This window comes from Talaromyces amestolkiae, assembly GCF_001896365.1.
Source record: "Talaromyces amestolkiae strain CIB chromosome Unknown scaffold2.1, whole genome shotgun sequence".
NCBI lineage: Eukaryota > Fungi > Ascomycota > Eurotiomycetes > Eurotiales > Trichocomaceae > Talaromyces > Talaromyces amestolkiae.
In genome coordinates, this window is record NW_024468038.1 from 1,051,917 (window position 1) to 1,070,097 (window position 18,181).

General features: G+C 48.8%; 5 protein-coding genes across 5 annotated transcripts; 3 read left to right on the top strand and 2 right to left on the bottom strand.

The window, feature by feature from the left end:
- Positions 1 to 1,386: 1,386 nt before the first annotated feature.
- On the top strand, positions 1,387 to 2,987 carry BHQ10_001632 (uncharacterized protein; the record flags this gene model as incomplete). The annotated part of the gene is made up of 4 exons (XM_040873690.1): positions 1,387 to 1,550; positions 1,610 to 1,864; positions 1,917 to 2,591; positions 2,645 to 2,987. 4 exons carry the CDS (start codon positions 1,387 to 1,389, stop codon positions 2,985 to 2,987), a joined length of 1,437 nt encoding a protein of 478 aa, XP_040730137.1.
- A 491-nt stretch (positions 2,988 to 3,478) lies between these two features.
- Positions 3,479 to 4,914, top strand: BHQ10_001633 (uncharacterized protein; the record flags this gene model as incomplete). The annotated part of the gene is made up of 6 exons (XM_040873691.1): positions 3,479 to 3,655; positions 3,718 to 3,834; positions 3,885 to 4,282; positions 4,334 to 4,442; positions 4,491 to 4,646; positions 4,699 to 4,914. 6 exons carry the CDS (start codon positions 3,479 to 3,481, stop codon positions 4,912 to 4,914), a joined length of 1,173 nt encoding a protein of 390 aa, XP_040730138.1.
- Positions 4,915 to 5,536: 622 nt separating this feature from the next.
- On the top strand, positions 5,537 to 7,423 carry BHQ10_001634 (uncharacterized protein; the record flags this gene model as incomplete). The annotated part of the gene is made up of 9 exons (XM_040873692.1): positions 5,537 to 5,548; positions 5,690 to 5,713; positions 5,793 to 5,818; positions 5,879 to 5,920; positions 5,978 to 6,032; positions 6,084 to 6,539; positions 6,587 to 6,921; positions 6,982 to 7,341; positions 7,390 to 7,423. 9 exons carry the CDS (start codon positions 5,537 to 5,539, stop codon positions 7,421 to 7,423), a joined length of 1,344 nt encoding a protein of 447 aa, XP_040730139.1.
- A 443-nt stretch (positions 7,424 to 7,866) lies between these two features.
- On the bottom strand, positions 7,867 to 9,274 carry BHQ10_001635 (uncharacterized protein; the record flags this gene model as incomplete). Its single annotated transcript, XM_040873693.1, has 2 exons — positions 7,867 to 8,889; positions 8,951 to 9,274. 2 exons carry the CDS (start codon positions 9,272 to 9,274, stop codon positions 7,867 to 7,869), a joined length of 1,347 nt encoding a protein of 448 aa, XP_040730140.1.
- A 3,869-nt stretch (positions 9,275 to 13,143) lies between these two features.
- BHQ10_001636 (uncharacterized protein) lies at positions 13,144 to 17,551 on the bottom strand (the record flags this gene model as incomplete). Its single annotated transcript, XM_040873694.1, has 2 exons — positions 13,144 to 14,366; positions 14,419 to 17,551. The coding sequence occupies 2 exons, from the start codon at positions 17,549 to 17,551 to the stop codon at positions 13,144 to 13,146; spliced, it is 4,356 nt and encodes a 1,451-aa protein (XP_040730141.1).
- Between the last annotated feature and the right edge of the window lie 630 nt (positions 17,552 to 18,181).

Consider the following 18,181-nt stretch of genomic DNA (forward strand, 5'->3'; position numbering starts at 1 on the left):
ATGACAATGTCATCCGAGCCACCCTAGCCTTGCTTGGAAGATATTTTGCTCCTTTGTACTACAATCGGTCTCAGCTTCGAGTGTTTTCGCCCATCTTAGTCCCCGAAGGACTGCTTTGTGTAGAGACGTTAATCGTAATGCATACGGAGTACTCCTCCGTAAAAGATCAGAGTCGCCAACTGATGTCATGCGTCAAGGCAGGAAGACAGACACACGTGGATTCCTCCATACATGATACCCCAGTCCGTGCAGAGACGCGCGCGATATCTCGATGGCCGAAGACTCAATGACCTCCATACGTACATCATGCAATTACTTCGTGCTAGATCCAAGCGATAGGCGATGCCACTGTAAAAGAGAACCGATTAATTTCTAATGAGAATAGAAATCTCGTCCGGTGATTGGTTCTAAAAGGCGTAGATAAGAACGATTAGGTTCACCAATCAGTGGGGGCCCTTAAGATTAGGCTGGGAGGACCGCTTAGGGTTGGCGCGTTTGGGAGCTCGTATCTTTAATGCAGGTACTATGTAGAACTCATGGTCTCCATACACATTCACGAACAAGCGAAACTAATCATGACTAGTCGCCGATGTATGGCCGATGTTTATTGCCTCTGAGTGCCTTTGAGTCTTCAATGTTTGTGCAGCAAACGCACTGCGATCAAATCGAGCGAGATCAACAGGAGAGACGGTGCTTAAGCTTAGAACGCCGGACATGCAATGAGCCCATTAAACCTGTACCGCGGTGATAGACTGCAATATTGAAACCGTACATATTCAAAATTGCCAATAGACTGATTCCGCGGAAGTGATGGCTCTCCAGGATTGGGCCAGCAATTGTCCGACTTCCAATAGATTGAACCGATCCACAGTAGTCGGAGACCCCCAGCGTAGTGGATATGCCCTAAAATGGCCCCATCCGACCCTAGATTCCCAGCTGAGCTTAGGCGCTGTAATTCCACGCTATCTTCGCTTTCGAGAAAAAAGAAACAGCGATGAATATTAGTCAATTGGATCTGTTATCTCTTGGCATGATAGTAGTGGAGTCCCCATTCATGACAGCTTCCGCCTTTCAACCCATCAGAGCAGAGAGTCATGGCGAGCAGTCTGGGTCGCTCCGCGATATTATCGCCTGCTAATGTTGCTCCATGAAGTCGTAGTTTTTTATATATCCCTGCATCGTTCCTTCCTATACTCCCTTGGTGTTTTCTTTTGCTCCTCCACTCTCCATCTCCATCTCGACCTCAACCCTCGACACACCTTCCTTCAACAGTCCACCTGCTGCGCGGGCGTTCTCACTCTTCCCATTAAGAACTCGACTAAATGAATTCGAGACATCATTCATTCGACTTGTCAATTGGAATCTGGACATTATTAATATAACGCCATGTCGGACAGCGGCGATTACGTTCCCCTGGTCCCCTACAATGGGACCACTGCCACCGGTGGTGATTCCTTGACCGAGGATCTCAACCTCTATTACAATGCCGGTGATATTGCATGGATGATTACCTCCACCGCTCTCGTCTTGCTCATGATTCCCGGAGTTGGGTAGGTCAACTATCGTCCTTTCTAACATGGACAGCGTCTAATACTTTGTCCTATTACAGATTCTTCTACTCCGGTCTGGCCCGTCGTAAATCAGCTCTCTCCCTCATCTGGCTGTCCATCATGTCCGTCGGGGTTATCTCCTTCCAATGGTTCTTCTGGGGCTACTCCCTCGCCTTCTCTCACTCTGCCGGCACGTACATCGGTGACTTGAGCAACTTCGGTTTCAAGGATGTCTTGGGTGCTCCCTCTGTCGGCAGCTCCAAGGTCCCTGATCTTCTATTCGCCGTCTACCAGGGAATGTTCGCTGCCATCACGTGAGTAGCACCTGCTTGATCCTTTGAAGAGAGGTATACTAATGAATCATAGTGTTGCTCTTGCTGTTGGCGCCGTTGCTGAGCGTGGCCGCATGCTTCCTTGCATCGTCTTCATGTTCGTTTGGTCGACCATCATCTACGACCCCATTGCCTGCTGGACCTGGAACCCATCCGGTTGGGTATTCAAGCTCGGAGGTCTCGACTTCGCCGGTGGTACTCCTGTGCACATTTCGTCCGGTGCCGCCGCTCTCGCCTACTCCTTGATGCTAGGCAAGCGTCGTGGTCACGGTACTCACGAACTCAACTACCGCCCTCACAACGTTACTCACGTCGTCATTGGTACCGTCTTTCTCTGGGTCGGATGGTTCGGATTCAACGCCGGTTCTGCCTTGAGTGCTAACCTCCGCGCCGTCATGGCTGCCGTCGTTACCAACTTGGCTGCTTCCGTTGGAGGTGTCACCTGGTGTCTCCTCGACTACAGACTCGAGAAGAAGTGGTCCACCGTCGGTTTCTGCTCCGGTGTCATTGCTGGTCTCGTTGCCATTACTCCTGCTTCTGGTTTCGTCCCAGCTTGGTCTGCTGTTGTCTTCGGTATCGTCGGTGCCGCTGCTTGCAACTACGGCACTAAGCTCAAGTATGTCATGAGCATTGACGACGCTCTTGATATTTATGCTGTTCACGGCATTGGCGGTCTCGTTGGAAACCTCCTTACTGGACTCTTTGCTGCGTATGTCTCCTTTTTTTTTTCACTTAAATAACCAGTTGGCTAATCTTTCACAGTGACTACATTGCTCATCTTGACGGTGCTACCGTCATTCCCGGAGGCTGGCTCAACCAGAACTACATCCAGCTTGCTTACCAGTTGGCCGACTCCGTCAGTGGTCTTGCCTACTCTTTCTTCGGCTCCTGCCTCATTCTCCTTGTCCTCAACTTCATTCCCGGTCTCAGCCTTCGATCCACCGAAGAGGATGAGATCATGGGCATTGACGATGCTGAGATTGGAGAGTTTGCTTATGACTACGTCGAGATCACTCGCGATGTGATCGGAGCCACTGACGGAAGCTCCATCCCCGTCAGCAAGGTCAACTCCATTGAACGAACAGTCGAAGAGTCTAAGGTTTAGTGCCTTGACTGTTTTTTGAGTCACAGCACTCGTCTGTCATTTTTGGAACGCTTATAATTATCCCTTCATTACTTTTTCAGTTCTCTTGTATTTATCATCGCATCAGGATGGTGTTACACATTTGTCGCCGCACTCTGATTTACTAGATTCGATACATTTTACTTAATTATTCAGGATAGATACCCAATCAACGATTACTATGTCACTTCTCCATTGTAGAATATTCGTAAGACTATATAATAGAGTCATAAATACAATGTCTGAATGAAGAACGTGATCAGGTCATTGGACAATTGTATCCTAGTCCGGAAGAGCTGCGAAGCTCAAGCTCCGGCCCCACCAAACCTCGACTTGGCTCCGACAACTTCATCCTGTCTACAATCACATTAAATACCACTTTATTGCGATATCAGAACCCAGTACACACTTATACGAAAGCAGATTGTTTTTTATACATACCGCTGAGCGAACATATACCGCCGACCGCAAACATGGCGGAAGAAGAGCAGCCGGCAACGACATCAGCAGGCGGTTTCCCTACAGACCCAGCAGATTTCGACAGCGATCCGCGCATCTCCTTCTCGAAGCTCGATAACAAATTCATCCTCGAGACGGAAGATGGCCAGGAATATGAATACGACTCTGCGCTGAAGCGATGGGTGCAAACCGTACGTCTAGTCGCATCCTCAGATGTACAGATCAATGATGCACTGACCGAAAGTTTGTCTAGATCGATGATGCTCTACTGGAACAACAGCGACAAGCATATAGAGTCGAAGGTGTGGACGAGACAGAAGAAGTAACGCCATCCGAGTTGCGAAAGAAGAAACGAAAACAGCCTGATGAGGTGAGACACCCTCTACATCTCTTGCAACAGACGAACTGACTGTTAGACAGGAGAACGGCCAAAAACAAAAACGACAGCGCGTCAATACTGCCGTATACATTACCTCCATCCCGCTCGACGCAACCCTCGACGAAATTCGCGACGTATTCTCTAAATGCGGCGTCATCGCCGAAGAAATCGACAGCGGCCGACCACGAATAAAAATGTACATGGACGAATCCGGAAACTTCAAGGGCGAAGCGCTGGTTGTCTACTTTCGACCGGAGTCTGTGAACCTGGCAATACAGATGTTGGATGAGTCGGATTTTAGGATAGGGCAACCTGGGCCGTTGGGGCCGATGAAGGTGCAGGCGGCGGATTTTTCGTATAAGAGTCAGCAGAATGCGCCTACGAATACGAATATGAGGGACAAGAAGAAGATTATGAAGAGGACGCAGAAGCTGAATAGGTCAGTACTCAAAGGAGTTGTTTTGGTTTGGTGTCTAACGTTTGCTCATAGTAAGCTTGCCGATTGGGACGATGACGAGCCTTCTGCGCTTCCGGATACCAGTTCGCGTTTTGATAAGGTGGTGGTCTTGAAGCATATGTTTACGCTAGAGGAGATTGAGGTACGAGTCTATTTAGTAGTACAAGTGAGCACAACTAACTGCTTATAGGAGGATCCCGCGGCCATTCTCGACATCAAACAAGATATTCGCGACGAATGCTCCAAACTTGGCGACGTTACAAACGTGGTTCTCTACGACAAAGAGCCTGCAGGCGTTGTGACGGTGCGTTTTAGTGATCCGGATGCTGCCAAGCAATGTGTACAGGTAAGAAGTCAGATCTCCTCTGATAGCTATACCTCTGCTAATGATAAGCCAGACAATGGGAGGTAGATTCTTCGGCGGCACGCAAGTCGTCGCGTATATAGCGGACGGCTCAGAGAAATTCAAAAAGACCAACGAAAAGCGAGCAGCGCTGGAAGACTTGGCTGAAGGGCGTGATCCAGACGAAGAAGCCGATCGACTCGAAGGGTTTGGTTCGTGGCTAGAGAATCAGCATGAGAGCGAGCGAGTGGTGGAAAGTTTTGCTCATTGATCTCTGTCTGTAGTCAAATACTCGATATCAGATAGACTGTATTGTATGTTGAATGTACGTTCTATGATACACCATGATGATTCTCCCAGGGACGACTAGAGTCTTGGCCAGAGCTGGTGGGGTACGGCCTGATCAACAATTCTTAGTCTACTCTAACTAGTACAAGTCTGTTAGTAGTCGACGAGCTTGCACTAACATGGCATGGTTGATTGGCTAGCGCGGTCAATGTTTTTCTGCACGTAGTCAGTCCAAAGCACTCGACACAGAGGACACGCGATGTTTTTGAATTGAAAATAGCTGTAGAATATCCAGATGTAGATGATGTTCGTTCAGACAGGTAGATTCAAAATTCAAGGTTGGCTGGTCGTAGTAAATACTCAACGCGGTATGTTTATTTGTTGTCCAGCGCTAACCGCATCGAGTCTGGGCCGCCCCTGAGTGGCTCCTGCGTTCGTGCACGTCTCTCACTCGCTCGCCCTGACCGCTCAAGACTTCTTTCCTCTTAGACTCGCTCACCTCGACCTCTCCTGTTCTTCTCTTCTTCTGTCCATACCATCTTGTGAATACTACCTCCATCCTCTGTTCATATCCCATCTTCTAATTCCCATCCACATCTTTCAAAATGCGTGAGATTGTAAGTCATTCTTTCTTCTGCCCGACGCGTCTCGGGTATTCGTGTTTTGCACAACCCCCTGATCACCCCACTTTGTGTCTGCTCTGATATGTGTGTTTTGAAATGCTACATCGTGCTAATCAACGCTTGTTCTCGATATAGGTTCACCTCCAGACCGGTCAGTGCGTAAGTATTATCGATACCATCCTCGTGGAATGCTCGTCGGGTCAATATGGAAATAAATATTAAGATTGCGTTGTGATAGGGTAACCAAATTGGTGCTGCTTTCTGGTGAGTTTGACTCGTCCCAAGCTACTATCAATTGTCGCGACAGCACGCTGACTTATCCAGGCAAATCATCTCTGCTGAGCACGGTCTCGATGGCTCTGGTGTGTAAGTATTTCACAGTTCGAATACACCTACAGTCCGACAACATCTGATCATCGACAGCTACAATGGCTCCTCCGACCTCCAGTTGGAGCGTATGAACGTCTACTTCAACGAGGTGCGTTAGAAAGTCTCTCGACTCCTATAGAACAGACACTCATTCATCTAGGCCTCCGGCAACAAATACGTCCCCCGTGCCGTCCTCGTCGATTTGGAGCCCGGTACCATGGACGCCGTCCGCGCTGGTCCCTTTGGTCAGCTCTTCCGTCCCGACAACTTTGTTTTCGGTCAGTCCGGTGCTGGTAACAACTGGGCCAAGGGTCACTACACTGAGGGTGCCGAGCTCGTCGACCAAGTCATCGATGTCGTCCGTCGTGAGGCTGAGGCTTGTGACTGCCTCCAGGGTTTCCAGATCACTCACTCCCTCGGTGGTGGTACTGGTGCAGGTATGGGTACACTCCTTATCTCCAAGATCCGCGAGGAGTTCCCCGACCGTATGATGGCCACCTTCTCCGTCGTCCCCTCTCCCAAGGTGTCCGACACCGTTGTTGAGCCTTACAACGCTACCCTTTCCGTTCACCAGCTCGTTGAGCACTCCGACGAGACCTTCTGTATCGACAACGAGGTATGTCTAAATCCAATCCCTCCGACGTGTTCGAACTAACGAAATAGGCTCTCTACGACATCTGCACCCGTACTCTCAAGCTTTCCTCCCCCTCCTACGGTGACTTGAACCACCTCGTTTCCACCGTCATGTCCGGTGTCACCACCTCCTTGCGTTTCCCCGGTCAGCTCAACTCTGATCTCCGCAAGTTGGCCGTCAACATGGTTCCCTTCCCTCGTCTCCACTTCTTCATGGTCGGCTTTGCTCCTTTGACCAGCCGTGGATCTTACTCCTTCCGTGCCGTCACTGTTCCTGAGTTGACTCAGCAGATGTACGACCCTAAGAACATGATGGCTGCTTCTGACTTCCGTAACGGTCGTTACCTCACCTGCTCTGCTCTCTTGTATGTTCTTCTTCTCGACTAGGTGGATAGACTAGGTGGATATGTACTGACTTCTTACAGCCGTGGTAAGGTTTCCATGAAGGAGGTCGAGGACCAGATGCGCAACGTCCAGAACAAGAACAGCAGCTACTTCGTTGAGTGGATCCCCAACAACGTCCAGACCGCCCTCTGCTCTGTTCCTCCCCGTGGTCTCAAGATGGCTGCCACTTTCGTTGGTAACTCCACTGCTATCCAGGAGCTCTTCAAGCGTGTAGGTGACCAGTTCACTGCCATGTTCCGTCGTAAGGCTTTCTTGCATTGGTACACTGGCGAGGGTATGGACGAGATGGAGTTCACCGAAGCCGAGAGCAACATGAACGACTTGGTCTCCGAGTACCAGCAGTACCAGGATGCCTCCGTCTCCGAGGGTGAAGAGGACTAGTAAGTTCTTCGTGTCATTAGCTGTATGAATGATGCTAACTATTGCAGTGCCGAGGAGGAGCCCCTTGAGGCTGAGGAGTAAATTCAGTTTGCTAGAATATCAGCTTAATACCCTCTTCTTTTTTTTCTTTCACATGATTCTTAGCAAAATGCAGACAAATACTTAAAAGATTCAATATGTCGATACATTCATCCGCGGACCTAGTTTGTGTGATGTCTACTGTTGTCAGACAGAGTAATTAATTACCACTTCATGAGCATTCGCCTGCTTGCTTGATTTTCTATCTAGCTGTCAATTCTTGAGGAAACACGTAGAATGGTGGGTAAAGATCATGACTTCGTATAGTTCATATTTGTCTATCTAATAAAAGCAGAAGTGGCAAAGCTAACAATAAATATCAGGTAGTACAAGGGAATGCAATCATGAAAGAATCGCTGAACCAGCCTCCCACCTTGAGCACCTGTGTATGCATGTCGTCAAGTCATGGAACATGAAAAAAAGGTCATCCGGTCAAAGGAGAAGAGCTACATGAAAGGACACTGCCCCGTCCTTTGTTTCTCCATTATATTCATCTCCCGCTCCAAATACTCCTTGCCCTTACCCTCGAACGACCTTGGGCCCATGTCACCCAAGTCATACCCCTGAGGATAGTACTTATCACCCTGATCACCCGGCAAAGGGAAGCCCAGGACACGCGCCACAACAGCAGATGGACTCAACCATCTATTCCACAGCGTGGGCTTGACATAGAAGGGTTCAGCAGTCCAGGTGGTGACGTGATACGCTCCCGTTTGGGTATCCGGCTTCTCGGTAAAGGCGACATGGCGCATGAACTCGGGTCGAGGAAGACATAGGTTCTGGAGGAAGAGTTTGCGTGCCTCAAAGGCGAGCCAGAATACATTCTCTACGATCCGGGGCGCGCGCGGGTAGAGCATTGCGGTGCGGAGACGGTCGTCCATCATGGAGGAGACGAACCAGTTCCCTATAAACTTGAGTGGGCGCGGAAGGGCGTAGGTGAGTATGGCCGTTGTCTGATCCGCGGTATCCCTGTTCGTCTGAGCGGGGACCATGGCTTTCTTTTCATATTCCTGTGCCCAGGCCGTGATTTCATCGAACCAGTGGATTCCATCCGTGTATCCATTGGAACCTTCTCCAGCTTCCGCAGCTGCTTTTGCAGAAGGCAGGAAAGCAGCATAGTCAATACCCAACGCATCACCGACAGATTTCCAAAACACGCCCATGGCACAACGCTCCAGGTCCGTGGCGGCACGCCATTCGTATAGATTCACGAAACGGATGGGCTCCGTTGCGAAGAGAGAAAGAGTGTAGAGCATGTCTTCCTCGCGGACAGAGCCTGATTTGCGATACCCGCTATGCAAGTACTTTGTGCGCGCGAGTCCTATTCGAGAGCGCACTGTGGCGGGGCCATGGACTATGAACTCGCCGATTAGGACGCAGGTGTCTACGTAGCGTTTGCCGGAGTAGAGATTGTTTGAGAATTGTTTTGTTTTCATCAATGTGTTTGAGATTGTGGGGATTCCATACGTCTGTTAACAGTTAGTATCAACGAAAGATGAAATTGAGGGGGGATGGAGGGAGGGAGCATACGCGGAAAAGCGCGAATTGAAGACTCTTCTCAACGGTGAATGGGAACTCGTACTGAGCCATTGCTCGCTGAATCTCCCAGGCTTCGTGGTCCGTCATTTGAGCCATTGAGGCGCGAGTACGGTAGTTGTAATGGGCCTCAAGCTGCCTGATTCGACGATGGCGAAGCGAGCGCACAAGAAGCACGTACGCCCCCAGAGTCAAGGAGATATATAGAGCCATCTCTGACGTAGAGAGTTGCTGGACTGAGGAGATGGTCTCTTGAAGATAGCTTGGGGTGCTTTCCATTATCTTCATGCGGATTGCGCTGAGACTGAATTGCTCCATGGTGAATCCAAATCTGGGGATTGATTTGAATGCTTGAGAGGAGCTAGAAAGAAGAGGAAGGAGGATGTTTGAGGAAGGAAGTGACGAGGGGAAGAGAAAGGTATGATTAAAGTTTTCGTGAGTGGTGGCCATGTTTATCTCGTGTCTATGGTTCAATGTTGTATGCTTGCATCTTTCAGGTGACAACGACCCAGGGAATGAGTACTCTATCCAACGGCAGAGTAGACAGACAAAGAGTTGATCAACCTTGATGAAAGTCTAGATCTGGGTCAGCAACAGAACAATCAAAATGTCATCAGGTCCACCAAAGAAGGAAATCCAGGCAGTTAAATACCCGGGTATCAAAAATCAAAAAGGTCCATAAGGCTCACACGGAAGATTTCGCGCCATTCAAGGCCCCTCCGGGCATATTTCCATTCCAGCAAACCCACTCAACTGGCTAGCTATAACGCCCTAAAATATACCATCTAGATTTAATGGGACGCTAGGGCATGTGTTCGACCGCTGCACTGTCGACTTTAGTTTGGGAACCGTCATGCATGAAGTGCAATCTAGATACGTAGGAACTGAATCTAGAAAGGAGTCTGTCCACGGTCCAACGACAGCAGGCTAAATAGGTAAGTAGGTTGGTTGGCTGGTTGGTTTTTTATTATTACAATTTTGGACCCAATGTTCATTGGACGGAGATTTTAAATTCCACACTTATTGACACGAAAAGCGCCTAATCGGGTAGCTAATATCTGTCAGTCTCGCTCGCACTTCGGCGAGCCGAATCCGCTCCACCTTTTTACCTCGATCAGTGATTTGATTCTGTGCATTCAGGTCCTCCTTGTTTCTCGCTTGATGTGTCGATACAGTGCACAATGTATCTATGATGTAAAACCCTGGCCCAGGTATGGTGGGTGATACCTTCTCACCTTCCCTGTCTTTCGTCTCACATTCCGTATCGTTCACCATACATCTACCACTTACAGCTCAGACTCAGCCTATATGAGAATGTGACGAAACGAACACACCCACCCTCGGCGTACGGCATCCTATCCCCTTCTTTCATGCGCTGATTCTAGTCTTTTCTAGGGTATAACAATCGACATGGTTCATGGAGCCAACCAGAAAACACATCTCGGGATTTCCAACGTATTCACCAGCCTGGAGAAGCAGATACCGAAACAACCGAAACCAACACTTTGTACTTACTACCATGACTCAAAATTGCATCACTCAATAAAACCCTGCTTATATAGTGCTATAACTCGCTTTGCTAGCCAGCTGACTCATGAACAGGGCTGGCCTTTATCTCATTTCCCTTTGTTCGTTTCTCCCGTGTTTCAGGAAATCGTGATCATCGCTGAGGTTGAATTCCCTAGCGCTTGAACGTGGCTTTGATATATCTGAGTAGAAAGTTCTGAGGTTATTGTCTTCCTTCCTCGATCTATCATCGCTGACTCGTAGTCCAAAAGTTCAACAAAATAAGTACTTCCTTTTTTGGGAATTATGTCTCGAATGGGAAATCTTCCGTTTTTAGTGCGAAAAGCCGGCGGCAACACCAGCGCTTGCCAGTGAGGACTGAGTCCTCGGGCAGTATATAAGTGCATAAGTGCGTATACTACACTGCATATTAAGCTGTATAAACTACCCTGACTCGGTAAGAACCGCCTTAAATTATGTATAATATAGATCTTAAAGCACCGAGGCGGCGCAGCTCGAATACCCTTGCTGACACATACCAGGCTGACATTTCAAGGATATGACAACTTCCCCACCATACCACCATATATGTAGGCAGATTCGAGCTGTGCCGCATTTTGTATCTGCTCTCCGTCACTGCATAATGGGATGCGAGGCCATGCGATGCGATGCATCTGCCAGACTGCGGGGTGGATGTTTTCCTGTCGGGTCTATACGGTATGATTGGCTAAGCAGTAATAGCCATAACAGGAGAAAGTTGCTCAGAGCCAGACCCTTTATTCTCCGTAGTGCTTTGTCTCTATTTCATACAGTGTGGTAATGTCTTTGTCCAACTGCACGATGATGTACAATGTACTGTACCAAGCGAGATGGACCTTTGTTAGGGTTTAATCAAGGATCCAGTACCAGGAACCACAGATTCCCTTGAAACTCTAAGGTTGTACAAGGTCCCAATTCGTGCACCGCTCTGCGTAACCTCCCATGTCGGTACGGAGCTATGAAAGGAAATACGGTAATTGCATAGATCCTTGATGATAGGACACGGTATCATACACCGTACATCGAACATCGTAGACAACGCGGCGCTGGCAGTCAGGTGGATGTTTTTCCTGAATCTATTCCCAGCTAGGCAGTAAGTGCAATTTGAGAGCGCAGTAGACACTAAATAGTAGGCAACCGGCGACAGGCAACAGTGTGTCAAAACGACGAATCGCATTCTCATCACATTTCCCTCCAACGGCCCAACCTATGTTTGCCTTCTCTCAGCGAGTCTTATCCATCTATTCTCGCCTCGAAGCGCTGCTGTGCCGCACTTATATAGTTCGAAAAATTACTTCTCGACCTCTGACTCTCACTGCGCGAAGAGCCAACCAGCTCGTAGCCGAGACTAATTAAGTATGTACCTAGAACCGGGCTTGCTCGCTTACGGGCCAATGAGCAGACATATTGACTACATCCACCCGTGACGAAGATGTCACTAGCTACATACACAACTCTACGCATGTATTGTGAAAATCTACGACTGCTTGGCTTCTTGTGAGTTCTGTCACCCTGGCGCCACTCTGATGAATTTGTGTGTTGGCCGTGGAGAAGGAGGGAATGTGAAAATCACATGTTCATCTCCGAGATCTCGACTAAGACTGGTCAAAAGAAGAAAATACTATATGTAGCCCTACCTACTACGTACCCCGTAGACCTACTTCACCTACCTAGGCACTAAACCTAGGGTACTCGGAACTGTTCAATCCAACATGCCGGTCAACCCGTTGTGTCTGATGAAGTCGCTTGAGATTTACGCTTTGTAGACCCGTGCAAGCTTTTGTAAGACCCCCATCAAGTATGCTTACACCGCTTCTGGGACGCATCGGCTCGACTCATCCATTGCACTTTGGACTAGGTCATGTTCTACAATGTACGCAGAGAGGGGTCCAGGGGGTTCAAGGTCAAGTAGTGGTCTACTATGAACATTGAGCGAAAGTAGGCAGTAGAAAGCGAATCAGAAGGTGGATGATGATGATGCATCATGCAATTGCCACTTATGGCCAGTACTCCGCCGCTTACTGCAGGAAACTGGACCTAATGCGAAGGTTGGGAATTTCAAATTCTTGCGATGATCATTGAACTTTCGCTCTGTTCTTCGGCTGTCTCTTGTCGAGTATTCCAAATGCTGCTTCATTGTTCTACGTGTGGCTATTACGAAAGAAAGAAAGAAAGAAAGAAAGAAAAAAAAAAAGTGTGCTGATCATTGTCGATTGGCAACTAAAAACTCCTATCTAACGAATGCATATCTCTATCCCAGAGCTATCGAGCAAGTAATAAAATCAATAAAAATAAAACATGTACAAGCGAATGTAAGAATAAGAATATCAATGCCACGCACTTTACGGCAAGTAAACCGAGCAACAAGCAATCAACAACTCCGTATGCTATGTTTGACGCCCGTCTGGCAGAAACCGAGTACCATACCCGACGAGACCTCGACAGGATAATGAACCAGTATGCTTTTGAAATCACCAAAACACCACGCCACCCAGTCTATTAAAGTAATTAAGCCTTTGGGCATTCACTAACTCCTGACAAGAAAAAAAAAAGCAAAGAGAGATCCGGAAATATCAGAAAGAGATAGTAGGCCATACATTCGGCTGACGTGTTCACTCGAACACCCGAGACAAAGACCAAGTCTATTGCGGCGGCGCTTGTGAGTGGGAGGTGGATCGTCGACTATTGAAGGTAGTCATCGTGTTTGACCGTGACCGTCTTGAAGTAGAGCGTCGTCCACGACTCGGCACGCGATCCGGTGGACCATGTTCGAATACTGGGATGAGATCAGGATTCTGACTGGGTGGGGTCGAAGACGATAGTAGATTGTAGTCGTTCACAATAATGGGGTCATCCTCGGCAGTTTGTGGGTGAATGTCAATCCCTTGTTGTTTGTCCAACCCCGAGTGTGGACTGGTGCTTGACAAATGCCACGATTCTCGATCGCCTGCATTACGCTCCACAGGCGACCAGCCAGCAATGCTTCCTGCGATAACACCAGCCATCGCAGCAGCTGGTCCAAATGCAGAGTTTGACCGGGATCGCGGGGTGCGATTCCGAGAACGCGACTCTGGTGTTGCCGGAGGAGGAGAAGCAGTTTCGGTGGGCTCGCCGTTGTTTGATCCAGCAAAGATCGATCCCTCACGAGAACGGGATCCGCTACGCGATCGAGGGAGGAGAGTTTCAGGGTGCTGTAGTTTGTGCTTGATGTTCTTCAAACGTCCACCGCGGACCTTCTTCAAGAATGTGAGCTGGTCGCGAATCTCCTCTAGAGCGGGATTCCACTCATATCGCCGCTCTTCATCCGACACTAACACTTGAGGGCTCTGGCTCTTCTTGCGCTTCCAGAATGATGGTATGAGTCGTCGGACGAATTCATCGGGTATCAGTCGGATGATGATGGCCACTGGAAGAGAAATTGCGCCAAGGATCAGGGAAACTGCCCACTCAGGACCGTTCAGACGCGTAATAGCAAACGCTTGTCCTCCGACAAAAATAATCAGGACTTGTCCGCCGATAATGATCAGTTGAATTCCCAAAAACCAATAGTTGCGGAACATTCCTTCAAAGATGTTGAAGCGGTTATCCAGGCGGCGAGAATTGTACTGGTTGAAGATCTGCATCCAGACAAAGGTGTTGAAAACAACAGTCTTGAGTTCTTTCGTGGCATTTCCGGGATCGTTCGGATTGGTGAACACACTCATGCTCGATAAGATGCTTAGTCCAGCAAAATTCAAAATCAGAGTGATAACCAGTTGATAAATAGCCTGCCCAATCACCATCTTCCACATGGTGGTGGTGATGAGAGGAGCAGATTTCGGTTCAGGGCGGCGCTCAAGAACAGATGCAGCTGGTGGATCAGTAGCTAGAAATATGTTAGAATCGTAATCTTCTCGTAGTAGGATATTATAACTAACCTAACGCAAGAGCTGCGAATGTATCCATGATCAAATTGACCCAAAGCAACTGAACCGCGGTCAAAACAGAGTTCTCATCACCACTAGCAACCGCTGACACAAAAGTAAGAATGACGGCAGTGATGTTAACGGTGATCTGGAACTGTAAGAACTTCTTTACAGCGTCATTAACGGTACGACCCCACGACATAGCTTTCACAATGGAGGTGAAGTTATCATCCATTAAGATGATATCCGATGCCTCCTTTGCGACCTCAGTGCCGGCAATACCCATTGCAAACCCAACGTCGGCCGTCTTCAAAGCTGCAGCATCGTTGCTACCATCGCCTGTCACGGCAACCGTCTCGCCGAGTCGGATAAGTGCGGACACAAGAGTCTTCTTGTCTTCCGGACTAGATCGCGCCAAAACTTGCAGACGAGGGATAATCTGGTTCATTTGCTTTGTACTCAGCTTCCTGAACTTGGGACCTTCCATAGCGACTCCGCCGGCCGTGTAAATTCCACATTCCTGAGCAATAGCTTTGGCAGTGTTGATGTTGTCACCAGTGACCATTCGGACAAAGACCCCTGCGCGCTGACATTGCTGGACAGCCTCGGTAACACCGGGACGTAAGGGATCCTGAATTCCCACCACGCCGACTAGTGTCATATCCATAAAAATAGAGTCAAAAACAGCCAAATTTTTATCATCCTCTTGTGTAGGAGCTCCACGAGGAGGCCACTGTTCGAAGTCGCGGTAGAGCAAGCTGATGGCTCTCAAGGATCGCGATGCATATGTGTTGGCAATATTGAGAAGACCGGTACGAGCATCATCGCTGAGTGGGATGCTGCTCAATCCATTTTCAATCTTGTTGATAACACGGGTCGACTTTCCAAGAAGAATTTCTGAAGCACCTTTGACAAACATACGGTACTGGCCTTCCTTGCGCTTGATGACAACAGCCATACACTTGCGACCTGAGTCAAAAGGAACCATTTGAACCATGTTAGCATTAGATCGTTCTTCGTTCAAACTGCCAAGGCCAAGATAGTCTCTTGCAAATGTGAGCAAAGCCGTCTCAGTTTTAGAGCCGACATATGTCAATCGTCCGTCGTCTTCTTGTGATTCAAAAGCCGTTGAGTTGAGAGTAATAGAGTCCAGTAGGAGCTCTTTAGCATCTGCAGACAAACCAGATACAAGTGTGGAAGGGGAAACTTCTCCCGCGTCAGAATTTCCGTTCTCGTCGGATTGGGATGATTCGTTATTCTGACTGTCGGAAAACCGGTTTGAGGTGCCCAAACACCCAGCAACCACCTTCATCACATTCTGAGTCAAGGTGCCGGTCTTGTCGGAGCAGATGGTGGTGGCGTTACCCATTGTTTCACATGCGCGCAGTAGTCTGACCAAGTTGTTATCCTTGAGCATTCTCGTTGTTGCAAAAGCAAGGGCCAAAGTAACAGCAAGTGGCAATCCTTCAGGAACGGCAACCACAATGACTGTAACAGCGACGATGAAGATTTGCAAGAAAGCCTGACCCTTCTCATTGGCGCTGTCTATAGAGCCCAACTGGGCGAGAAATTTGATAAAAAGGACGACGAAGAGCAAGAGACCAGCTGCAAGACCAAGTTTGGCGATGTATTCGGCAAGCACGTTGAGTTTGGATTGCAAAGGCGTGGTTTGGCCCTCGTCCTGAAGAGACATCAAGGTCTTTCCATATACTGAATGTACGCCGACAGCGGTGACCATAAACTTGCCAACACCCTCTGACACCTTTGCTCCGGAAAGAATGAATGGATCCAACTTGTTCAACGATTCGTGGTTGTCGATGGCACGCATTACGTCGTCCGCGGAGTGTTTTCGCAAAACATCTGATTCGCCAGTGGTAGATGACTCGTCGCATTTCACGTTGTGTCCTTCGATGAGAACCCCATCGACCGGTACAAGATCACCAGGTTCGAGCAGAATTACGTCGCCAACCAGAACATCATGAACGGAGATCTCGACCGTTTTGCCGGAGCGGATAGCTTTGACCTGGCGGTCCTCCTTCTTTTTGTTGAGTTTGACGAATTGTAGTTCCTTTTGATAGTCGTTCACAGCTCCAACCCCAACGACAATTAAAATAGCGACAATAATCGCAACACCTTCAACCCATTGTACTCGAGCTTCGCCATCTGTAGCTGTGACAGATTGATAGATTCCTAGCGCCAACGAGATGACTGCAGCAATGGAAAGCAGGATGAGGACTTTGTCATTGTAAGCAATCCAAGCAAGTTCCCAAATTGTCTTGACCTTCTTTTCAGGAAGCTCATTTGCTCCGAAAATGCGTTTACGATCAGCAAATGCCTCTTTAGACTGCGAATGTCGGCTTGCTTGTGTTCGATGGGTGTCTGTTCGGCTGACTGCTTTAGGTTGATTCGCTTTTGTAGCATGCACGGCATCCTCAAAGGATACGGTACCATCGAGATAAGCTTCGTCAACGCTCAAGCCAGAGTTTCGGTCGGATCTTAAACCTTTTTCCAAACCTTTCATTCCACCCACGGCGTGGAGTGCACCCAAGCTTTTAGGGTTGAAAAACTTTTTCAAATGTCCTGGTGCAAATGCGAACTTGTTATCTTCGACTTCAAAGTCCTCCTCAGTCCCAGGATCTGGCCGCAAAGCTTCCTCATCATTTAAAACGGTGAGTCCGCGACTGAGGTCCTGCGATATGCGTTCGGTGTGCGACGGACTGGATTGCACATAGGTCTCACCGCCGAATGAATAGTCTGTGTTGGTGCCGCTCTCGGATTCTATGGAGTTCCCACGGGATCTAGTCCCTGGTACAGCGAGAAAATTTGAGTGACCTTCGCCATTAAACTTTGATGTAGGGGAAGAGAAATTATGTGGAGAGGTTGGCCTGCTTTCTCGGTACCACTCGGAGGATGTTGTTGACCGTTCGTCGGTGGGCGAGATGCCCGATTGTACTGTAATGTCTGAGTTGTCGCGTGATAGCGATGGAGCACCGGCCGGGCCTGTCGGGGATGTCGGTTGAAAGTTCTGCTCGGTAGGCGTTATCGGGCTCACTGCAGAGGTATCTATAGTGATTGTGGGCGCTCTTGCACGGCGCACGGGAGCCGAGGTGTGAGAAGGCTCTCCATCTTCCGAGACGCCAGACATGATGCCTATATTCAGACTTTCGATATGCCAATCTTTCCAGGATGGCGATTAACGAAATGTAGAAATGAGTGTCAATTGAGTCCTGGCCATCGGGAACCAAATTCAAATCGTAAAATTAGGCAATGGAAGACGCTCTTGACAGAATTGGCAATTGTGAGTGATATGCTGGGGTAGTCGATTGTAACGATGCAAGGCTCGGATATGGATGCTAGATAGTAAGCGTCAAAGACAGAGTCAGCCGTGCCACAGGCCTGAAATGGAGGACAGGCTGCTTCATAAGCTTGGAGAATGAGCCGTATGTTTGCGAGTCACCGGAGAATGAATGGTTACGTCTGCGAGTCACTAAGGCGAATCTAGGAGGCGCAGCACACCCGGCGACGTCCGTCTGATGATAAAAGGAGGGGAGAAGGTATAAAGAGGCAAAGAAAGGCCGGTGGACCTCTTGGAAGTCTTGACTGCAATACGAGACAGTTGTGTCTGGGATGTGCTAGAGGGATTGGTCGTGTGGTAAAGAGACAGAAGCTCTTGAGGGACGGAAGGCACGATGGAGTATGAACAGGGAAGGAAGGCGCCTGTCAGGGAGATGCGGCCAATCACGGCAGGCGGCAGCTTGGCGGTCAATATGCGGGA